Source organism: Carassius gibelio, chromosome B6, assembly GCF_023724105.1.
Source record: "Carassius gibelio isolate Cgi1373 ecotype wild population from Czech Republic chromosome B6, carGib1.2-hapl.c, whole genome shotgun sequence".
Taxonomy (NCBI): Eukaryota; Metazoa; Chordata; class Actinopteri; order Cypriniformes; family Cyprinidae; genus Carassius; species Carassius gibelio.
The window spans coordinates 18,352,284-18,363,489 of NC_068401.1; the positions used below are offsets into that span (position 1 = coordinate 18,352,284).

Consider the following 11,206-nt stretch of genomic DNA (forward strand, 5'->3'; position numbering starts at 1 on the left):
CAGGTTTTTAATGCATGATGTGTGTGTAGATATTAATGTTAGGGGACAATGTGAGAGATGTGTACGTTTTAGTAGGAAAACGTATTATCTGATCCACACTCCGGAACAGAAGAGGGCGGTAATGCACCAATAAGCTGGATGCCAACCGCCGTTAAACTGGAAAGAAGACGAATGTGACAGCTTGCTGTGAGAGACAACTGTGAGAATATTTCCCTTTCATAGGTCACTTCGATGCTGCGGTGACGTCACCACTATGGGAACACCTTCGGTGTGACGAATGTCTGAAGCCCTATACCATCCCGCCAATCCTATTGGCCAAATAGCGCATGGCACCACCCTACACATGCGCACGCATCATATACCTGGGTGCCGTGCACCATTTCGCTCAGATTACATTCCTTCAGGGAAGCGAATCATCTGTGCCCTAAGATTCATCTCGTGTTCTCCAGCGGTTTTCTTCGAGCAGTGTTTAACTCCTCTTCGTGGACGCGATGAGTTTTCAGAAATGCAAGGAGCCGTGTACCAGGTACATCACGATGGGTGACACTCATGACAGGTGCATAGTATGTCTTGGTTTGCATCACACACAGGCGGTGATAAAGTGGCCTTTCTTCCTGTCCCCATTGTGAGGGCCTGCGGCTCAGAGTACTGCGCTCCAGGGTGGAAGTATTTTCCGATGTCGCCCCCGAGTCTAACCCCTGTCATGTCACCTCTGTGACTGCCGAGGCACCGCACGAGGCGATAGCTTGGGGTGACACGTGCGACATGGATTTCGTGGACAGCGCAGCTCTGGAATATTCTCCGCATCGCTCGCTCTCCCCTACCCTGTTGCAGAGTAAAAGTTTTATTGAGCCTGTCGTCTTCTCTAATGAGGATTTACAGCCCACACCGGAGGCATGTGGCGCCATTTCCTTCGGATGTGGACGCTATGATGACGACGTTTTATCCACCTCGGCCTCGGGGTCTGAGGACTTCGCAGCCTACCAAGCGGAGCTATTGAAGAAACTTGACGAAGGGGAGGGTATCACACCCGAGGCAGTGAAGGAATTGCGAAGAGCAACGGATTTGGTGCTACGTGCTACCAAACATACTGCTCGAGCAGTGGGCGGTTCCATGGCCAGTTTGATTTCAGTTGAGTGCCACCTCTGGCTTAATCTCACCGATATCAAGGAAAAGGACAAACCTTTCCTCATGGATGCCCCTGTTTCCAAGGATGGTTTGTTCGGAGAGGCTGTCACTTCAGTAGTGGAAAAGTTCAGGGCAGCGAAACAGCAATCAGCCGCTTTCCGCCAGCTGATTCCCCGCAGACCCAGGGAGGTTGAACGCCGGCAAGCGCCCACGCGTTCTCACTCAACCTCCTCTCACCACCAGCGAGCAGCCTCTCAGGAGGAGCCTTTACCTATGGCGCCCCCTCACAAGGATTGGGGTCCTAAGGTTTTTCCGCCAACTCACCAGCGTCAGCGCCTCGAGCAGCATTGGATTGAGCTGTAATGCCAAATTTTCCCTCAGACACTCTTCGCAATCCTGCTTTCAAAATTTGAGGGGCGATTCAAGAGTCATGCACAAACGACCCATTTATGACGGCTTGCACAGCCACCGCTTTTCCGCTAGCGGCAGAGCCCGATGTTCTGAAGGATGCATATTTTCATATTCAGATCATCAAGAGACACAGGAAGTTCCTCAGATTTGCTTTAGAGGGCAAAGCGTATCAGTACCGCGTTCTTCCCTTTGGCTTGGCTTTAGCTCCCCGTACTTTCTCAAAATGCATGGACGCAGCTCTTGCCCCATTGCGGCTCCAGGGCGTTCGTGTTTTCAATTACTTGGACGATTGGCTGGTGTTAGCTCAATCGCAGACTCAAGCACACTCTCATCGGGATCTTGTGCTGAATCATTTAAACAGCCTGGGCTTACGCACGAATTTCCAGAAAAGTGTTTTAATCCCCTCTCAACGGATAACCTTTCTGGGAATATAATTGGACTCTCACGTGATGACAGCGAAGCTTTCTCTCCCGCGCATTCAGTCAATTGTGTCATGCGTGCGGCGCTTCAAAGCGGGTCGCACAGTGACAGGGAGATTATGCCTCAGACTTTTAGGTCTAATGGCAGCGGCATTCCCCATAATTCGTCTGGATTACTTCACATGCGCCCTTTCCAGTGGTGGACGAAAAGACGAAATATTTCACCTCGTTGTCTTCCGCATCGGACGATTTCGGTGACACGGCGGTGTGTGATGTCGTTAAAACTATGGATGCCAACCGAATTTCTCCTGACCGGGGTCCGGCTGGGGATTTGTGCTTTCCGAGAGACTGTCACGACGGACGCGTCTTTTGGGGAGGACGGTTGGGGAGCTGTTTGTCAAGGGCGCCCAGCCCACGGAGTGTGGACAGTGGCACAACGCAGCTGGCACATAAACAGGTTGGAATTACTGGCGGTTTTTCTGGCCCTCCAGTATTTCTCGAATCTGCTGATTGGCCGTCATGTGCTGCTCAGATCAGACAACACATCGGTTGTGTCATACCTGAATCATCAGGGAGGATTACGCTCTCGCCCCCTGTGCAGGCTGGCGAGACATGTTCTTCTTTGGTCTCAGAACAATTTTCTGTCGATCCGAGCTGTTCATGTCCCCGGACGTTTGAACCTCAGAGCGGATTTGCTATCCAGACAGGCTCTGGAACAAGGGGAATGGAGATTACACCCCCAGACGGTGAATCTCTTATGGCAGATTTTCGGAGAAGCGAGAGTGGATTTATTCGCGTCGAACATGACTACGCATTGCCCGCTATGGTTCTCCCTATGCCCCCCATCGCCCCTGGGCATGGAAGCGTTAGCTCACAGCTGGCCCAGGACCAGTTTGTATTCTTTTCCCCCGATTTGTTTGATCCCAGCAGTATTATCCAGAATATGGCTGGACAGAGTGGAACAGCTGCTGCTGGTGGCTCCGCGGTGGCACACGCAGCCGTGGTTTGCGGACCTGATCAGTCTGTATAACCAATATCAGTAGTGTGTCCCGGTCTTTCGGTTGAAACCACTGAGACTATACTGAATTCTAGAGCAGCTTCTACGAGACGCTTATATGCTTTCAAGTGGAGACTGTTTACAACCTGGTGTGAAAATCGTAATGTGGATCCAGTTTACTGCCCAGTGGCTTCAGTGCTGGAGTTCCTTCAGGACCGTTTTTCTGATGGAGTGACACCAGCCACTCTAAAGGTTTACGTGGCAGCCATTTCAGCTTACCACGGATATATAGATGGTGCCTCAGTGGGCCGTCATCCACTGGTTTCTCGTTTCATACATGGTGCGTGACGGCTGAGGCCTTCCCGCCCCGTGCGAGTTCCTTCATGGGATTTATCCATTGTGTTGCAGGGTTTATCGGGGCATCCATTTGAGCCCTTGGAAACTGTACCGGATAAAATCCTTACTCTGAAGTCACTTCTTCTTATGGCTTTATCCTCCCTCAAGGGGATTTACAGGCTCTCTCTGTTTCATCCTCGTGCATGGAATTTGCACCAGGCTCTGTGAAGGTGCTGTTGCGACCGAGGCCTAATTATGTTCCTAAGGTCGCATCTAATCCCTTTCGCTTTCAGCAAGTGGTCATGGAGGCTTTACCCCCTGCTGAGGCGGGGTCAGGAGATCTAAGTCTTTGCCCTGTGAGAGCTTTAATTATTAAAGCACACATTATTATTGTATTTTTTATTCTTTTATTATGTGTTTTATGTTCTGTCACTGTCATTCTGTTGTACTGTGGAGCTTCTGTCACGAAAACAAATTCATCGTATGTGTAAACATACCTGGCAATAAAGCTCATTCTGATTCTGATTCTGATTAAAGGCTTATGTGGATCGTACAGCCCCATGCCGTGAGTCTGACCAGCTGTTTGTCTGTTTTGGACATAAGAATAAAGGCCATGCAGTTACAAAACAGCGCATGTCCCATTGGCTGGTGGAGGCAATATCTTTAGTCTATGAGTCGCGCGGGCTCACTTCACCCTTAGGAGTTAAAGCTCATTCCACAAAAGCTGTGGCTTCTTCTCAAGCTTTTCTCAGTGGATCTTCAATGGATGATATCTGTGCTGCGGCAGTGCTGCGACTTTTATCAAGTCTTACAGTCTGGATGTGAGGATGGCTCCTGGCTCCCGGGTTCTCTGTGCTTGAGCAGATGCTTCCTCGGATCCCAGCTATCAGGTACGTCAGGCGTTATGGTATAGCGTTCCCATAGTGGTGACGTCACCGCAGCATCGAAGTGACCTATGAAAGGGAACATCTCGGTTACGTATGTAACAATGGTTCCCTGAATAGGGAACGAGATGCTGCGGTCCTGGCCTGGATAGCATTCTTCTTCTTCAGTCATGAAATCTGAGCGAAATGGTGCGCGGCACCCAGGTATATGATGCGTGCGCATGCGTAGGGTGGTGCCATGCGCTATTTGGCCAATAGGATTGGCGGGATGGTATAGGGCTTCAGATATTCGTCATATCGAAGGTGTTCCCATAGTGGTGACGTCACCGCAGCATCTCATTCCCTATTCAGGGAACCATGGTTACATACATAACCGAGATGGGTTTTTTTCCCTGAAATAATTATTTAAATTGAAGTGTATAAGTCATTTTCATATAGTGGTATTGTTTTTGAAGTTACTAATTTATTAAAACTAAGGTGTAAAGTAAGCAACCTATAAGCAAAAGGTCTAAAGACGCTATCCCCAGGTTTCACAGGCTTAATCTAAACCCTGTCTGTTACCTACAAAATATAGCATGCTTGTGATTTTGCTGTAAACATGTTTTATAATGCATAATTAACAGGGGAGCTCCATTAAATGATGGTAGTGGAACAAGGTTTGACATTAGGAGGCATATAAAATCATGTGTAGATCTAACAATAGTCTCAGCGTCAATACAGCAAAATGTCAATGGGAGGTGTTAGAACAGTCTTCAGTTGGGAGTGACCACTTTCCAATAATTTGTACGGTAGGAGTTGAAATGCAAAGAAGTATGATGGTAAAACAATATAGATGGAAATTTGAAAAAGCTGATTGGGAGAAGTATAATGAAACATGTGAATTAGAATTAAACAATTATAGTACAGAAGATGATATTGATAAGTGTGCAGAGAAATTAACTTTGAGTTTAGTCAAAGCAGCAGAAAAAAGTATATCAAAAGTTGAAGGAAATGGGAGGAAGAAAGCTGTTCCATGGTGGAACGATCAATGCAGAAAGTCAATTAAAACCAGAAAGCATTTTAAAAGGCTGAAAAGAACTATCACATCAGAAGCAGTAATAGAATATCAGAGGGAGAGAGCAAAGGCTAGAAGGACAATTAAGCAGGCAAAAAATAAATATTGGAGAGATTATTGTGCATCCATAGGGAAGGAAACTGAATTAGGAGAGGTATGGAAGATGATTGTTAAAGAAGATGATTGGAGTATATAAAACCAGGAACATACCAGTTATCTCAGGAGATGGAAGGACAGCTATAACAGAAAAAGACAAGGCAGAATTATTAGTTAAAACCTTTCAGAAAGCACACAGTACAGAAAATCTAGATCAGAAATACAGAATGAATAGAAAGGGAATTTTAAATCAACATCCTGGTATTTATACTAAGAGACGTGATGGAAAAGGGGCATAAGATGCTGACTTTGAAATATGGGAACTTAAAAGAGTATTACAGAGGATAAAACCAACAGCACCTGGACAAGATGGAATTTGTTATATTATGATTAAATACGCAAATGATAAAACTCTTAAAGCAGTATTGGACTTGTTTAATAAGATATGGACAGAAGGAAGACTGCCTAGGTCATGGAAACATGCAGTAATAATTCCAGTAGCTAAACCAGGGAAAGATGCATCGATAGCAGGGAATTACAGGCCAATAGCGCTTACATCAAATTTATGTAAGCTGATGGAAAAAAATAATTGTGAACAGGCTTAATTATGTACTTGAGAGTAAGGGAGCCTTGGCATCTAATCAGTATGGTTTTAGGAAAGGACGATCAACATTAGATGCATTAGTAAAACTGGAAACAGATGTTAAAAAAGCTATAGCAGTTAAAGAGGGACTAGTGGCAGTTTACTTTGATATGGAAAAAGCATACGATATGTTGTGGAAGGAGGGATTACTTATTAAAATGAAGAGCACAGGAATAGAAGGAAGAATTGGGTTTTAAGTTTTTTATTTGACAGAACAATTCATGTTAAAGCGGGTGGTGAAGTATATCAAATTCTAAGTGTGGAAAACGGAACACCTCAGGGAAGTGTGATTAGTCCTATATTATTTAATATAATGATTAATGACATATTTGGAAAAGTGGCTCCGGGAATTAGCACTGGGTTATATGCAGATGATGGAATAATGTGGAAAAGAGGAAGGAATATATCTTTTAATATGAATAAAATTCAAGAAACTATAGAAGTAGTTGAAAAATTGTCATTAGAATGGGGATTTAAATTCTCAATATCCAAAACATGTTACCAGATATTTATAAGGAAGAAAATTAAAGAGAATAAACTACTTAAATTATATGGGTCTTCTTTAGAGAAAGTGTCAAAATTTAAGTATCTAGGAGTATGGTTTGATGACAAATTATCATGGAAGGACCATGTAGATTTTATATTAAAGAAATGTGGAAAAATGTTAAATGGAATGAGAGCAGTAGCAGGTCAAGATTGGGGTGCTGATAAGCAGTCATTAAAGGGCATTTATGTTGAGCTTATGCGATCAACCCTAGACTATGGATGTATTGTTTACGAGTCGGCATCATCAACGTTGTTAAAGAAATTAGATGTCATGCAAGCTAAAGCATTAAGACTAATTTTAGGAGCAGTTAAAACCACACCTATTGCAGCATTACAAGTAGAGACTTCAGAAATGGCATTAAGTATAAGAAGACAGAAACTAGCAATGGCATACTGGGTAAACTTACAAGGACAAAAAGATAGTCATCCTGTAAGGGAAGTTCTGAATGATTGCTGGGAAATTTTAAATGCAACTGGTAAAGGATTTGCATGGAAAATAAAGGAGTGGGTTTATGAAGCTGGGCTAGAGTCAATATCATTTGCTCCAATACACTGTAAAAAATGATTTGTTGACACAACTTGACTTGGTCAAGTCATCTTATTGCATTGACTCAGTTAAGTTTAGCCAACATGAGGAGTTAAGTTCACTCAACTTATATGTATTTGTTGAAATAACTTGCAGTAAATTGGGCCAACGTATTGTATCAATTAATAAGCATTTAGATTTTTTTGTTAAGTCAACTTAAAAACATATTGGCTGAACTTAATTTTTCATGTTTTCACAACCATTAACCAAGTCTAATTGACATAAAATAGTAATTTTTCATCAACATCAGAACTTAACTTTTTGAGTTTACTAGACTTCACTGCTTGCTTTCACAAGAAGTTCTAGATATCTACCTGGAACCAGATTTTTAAATGAAATCAACACAGCTGCAAAATTGAAACTCTCAGCATTTATTTTTCAAACAGATGCACTGCACTCAAAAACTATTAGCTTGCAAAGATATGAAAACATCACAAGAAAAACCCTCACATATATTCAGCTCACACAAGCATGTGCAAACTTCTTTATGCACAGACCCATTCTTAGAGAATAGTACAAATAACTCTCCTTGTCACTATAAGATATTTTCATTGCAGGAACAGGAGTACATGAAGAATTCACTATAAGCTGTTTAACAACTTCAAATAAAATAGTGTCTTCAATTCCCAATCAAACATCAAACATGACAAGGAAAGAAGCAGGACAAGGGAACAAGAAAACAGTCTGTTTGAAATTCTTTTTAGAATACCAATGTTAAAATATACAGGTCACAGTAACACGTGCAAACTTCTCTATGCACAGACCCATTTTAGAGCCAAAATAGTACAAATAACTCTCCTTGTCATTATCAGATATTTTCCTTACAGGAACAAGTGCACATGAAGAATTCACAATAAAAGCTGTTGAAAAAATTCACTGTCTAAAAACAGTGTCTTCAATTGTAATTAGTAGACACATGACAAGGAAAGAGAAGCTGGACAAGGTAAAAAGAAAACAGTATGTTTGAAAAAAAAAAAAAAACAATTCTAGAATATCAAATATTAAAATATATAGCTTAGAGAAACATCTGCAAACTTCTCTATGCACAGACCCATTTTAGAGCCAAAATAGTACAAATAACTCTCCTTGTCATTATCAGATATTTTCCTTACAGGAACAAGAGTACATAAAGAATTCCCTTTAAACCTGTGTTTAACAACTTCAAATAAAAGTGTCTTCAATTCCCAATCAAATGTCAAACATGACAAGAAAAGAAGCAGGACAAGGGAACAAGAAAACAGTCAAGAATACCAATGTTACACTTAAAACAATCAAATATAAAATAACAATGGTCTTAATATTTAAAACAGTGTAACAGTTTAAGTGCTAATAGTAGCAAGAAGGAGAAAATAGTTTCTTATCTCAGCAACTTGCCCTTCAAAGAGTGAACTCTTGCGGTGCATGAGTCTGATCCAACTCCAATGAACAGGCGCTGTATCACTTCAAAAGTGAATTTTAATGGTTAAAGTACCTGCTTTATTTGTTCAATCCTTTGTTTTTCTTTTCATTCATCCTTTCACCCCCTCCCTGTCTTGAAAAATAAACACATTAATTTCAAATATGTACACTTGTATACTTTTGTTGTAAATAAATCACCAGTGATGTGGAACAACAACTGTTGTTTGTTACCTTTTTGTTCAGCACCAAAATAAGATTTAATAGTGGATGTAACCAGCTCATGTCACTTAACCAGGAGTGTCTAAGGCTGCTTTCACAATGGGATCGTTTGTTGCGGTCTTATGGACTCCGAGCGCGATTGTTTCCGGCGACCCCCGCAGCGTTGCTCTGGTTTCACACTCAACTGGATTCTATCAAACCCTGGTGCGTTATTAATTCATCACAAATGTGCATGACGCATGATAGAAAACAGAACGTGGCTCAATATATATTTATTAATATATATTAATAATTGTTGTCCTGATTCCACACACTATGCACGAACACACTGAAGGCTAACTCTCGCTCGTATCCAAGGTAAATCATCAACACTATCATCCCTTACATGTATTATATGTAACTAAATACATCATAATAAGCTTTAAACGCATGCACAGGTCACATTACTTCCTGAACAAGTGTGCACCCGAGTCCGTGTCGCTTTCCTCCAGGTAGTCTTGGCTTCGGTACCCCAGTGCACACCCGAGTCCACATGACAAAATCATAATGTGAACGCGGTCATGTGGACTCGGGTGTCCACTGGGGTACCGAAGCCAAGACTACCTGGAGGAAGTGGTCTTTGTTTGGTTGCACTCAAACCGTGCCGCAGTTCGGGTGAATGTGAAAGCAACACGGACTAGGGTGCGCACTTGTTCAGGAAGTAATGTGACTGCTTTAAAATAAATTGACTCACATTCTTATCAAGGCTCTCCAGTATTGAAGTCATTTCTGGAATGTCCTCATAACGCTTTGATCGGAATAACTGTATCAGCTTTGAGAGATGACCATCTAGGCCTTCCAAAAAGGACTTGCTCAGATCCTTTGACACAAGCCTGGTGAATTCTTTGCTGATCTATAAAAACATAAATACATTTACAAATTGAACAAAGATCTCAGGGACAGTCTTAAAACATTAACAAGTAAAAAATAAATAAATAAATAAATCACTCAACATAATCTTAGGATATTAAGTTTGCCCATATCTTTCTAATAGAACAGCACAACTTTCACAGCCCAAGATTTTCTGATTAATTCAAAGCACACAGAAACAAATAAACACAATTTACCTGTCTCTCAGTGAAAATTGCTGGCCATCGGATTTTCATTTGTGACACTGGTGGCTCCTCATCAACGACTTCTTGGCTTCTCAAAGAATATGTGCTGCTCATAGCAGCATCAACCAATGTAATGTCTGGAGTCCTCTTCATCATCTCCACAGCCATTTGCTCTCTTTCCTTTTCTAGACTTTCCCGGTCTTTGCCCTGAGGTAGATCTGGTAGAAAATTAGTTTCACAGCGTCTTGGTTTCTTGACTTTGTTTCGCTTTCCTCTTGTCTCCCCAAGACTTCTCCTTTCAGAATTCACTTTCAGTTCCTGACAACCAGCATCTCTCAGCTTTTGTCTGTAATTGCCCATTTTAAATTTCAAACTAATTTTCCACCCATACAAACCAGATGTGGAGCTTGGCTCTTTGAGACAGGGGTGTTTTTCAATTAAGGCAGCCGCTACACTCTCAATCTCTTCATTCCCAGGATAGGCTTTGTATGAGTATATATTTTCTGCGAGTTTCTCAAGAATTTCAATCTTAATGTCTCTGGGAATTGACAGAAGTGTTCCATCCTTTCGAAATGCCTCATTACCTTGTCTTAGCCTCAGCTCCACATCATAAGTAAAAACAGGGATGGGAAAGGTGGTTGGCCATGGCTGCGAACGGGCGGCAGATAACTCTGAATGGATGCTGGGTGAAGAAGTTGATGGAGATGACGATTCACCTAAAATTGTAGTGTCTAAACTGGAGTCTGACAATGTATCTGGAAAGGTAAAAAGGACCTTCAGTGTCACCTTGTCTTTGGGCAGATCAGCTACGCAGGTAAGGTTACAGAAATCATGGAAGTCTTCATCTTCATATTGAAGGTCAAAAGAATCTTTTAGCTGGAGCTTGCTTTTGAGTTCAAGCTTGAGGCCATCAACAGAATCTGGAACAGGATCAAGTCTAACTTTTTGAATGTTCTGTGGGGAGATGATCACGCGGAACAGCATTTTGAAATAGGAACAGAAGATTCCAGGGTTTCTCTCCAACTGGGTAAAAAGTAAAAAGATGTTATTAATTTGATTGATGATTACATATTTTAATGTGAACACCTAAAAAAAATTAAATGTACCTTAGTGAAGCAAGAAGGTTTTTGGTGTGATATTTAACTTGCCAGCTCTGACATAAGGATAAAGTGGATGGTATCCATTAAGCTCCTGGTGTTCCACAACCTGCAGTTCTGAAGAGCAATAACTCGTTAGCTCATAACTTCGCAAATGCTCTATGTACCAGGCTTTGAAGGGTTTGAGGATGAATGACACTTTGTTTTTCACAATTATCATTTTAACAATCTCGCCAAAGTCGGGCAGTCCACTGGTGTGCCCTACAGACAAAAACATTCCCTCTGAGTACTTGGTACC

The 11,206-nt window shown here is 42.0% G+C and overlaps 1 protein-coding gene across 1 annotated transcript; it reads right to left on the reverse strand.

Annotated features, from left to right (window-relative positions):
* Positions 1-5,442: 5,442 nt before the first annotated feature.
* On the reverse strand, positions 5,443-10,822 carry LOC127959063 (sterile alpha motif domain-containing protein 3-like). Its single transcript, XM_052558053.1, has 3 exons — positions 9,824-10,822; positions 9,451-9,609; positions 5,443-5,466 (listed from the first exon to the last, which is right to left on the reverse strand). The coding sequence occupies exons 1-3, from the start codon at positions 10,793-10,795 to the stop codon at positions 5,443-5,445; spliced, it is 1,155 nt and encodes a 384-aa protein (XP_052414013.1). The 5' UTR covers positions 10,796-10,822.
* Between the last annotated feature and the right edge of the window lie 384 nt (positions 10,823-11,206).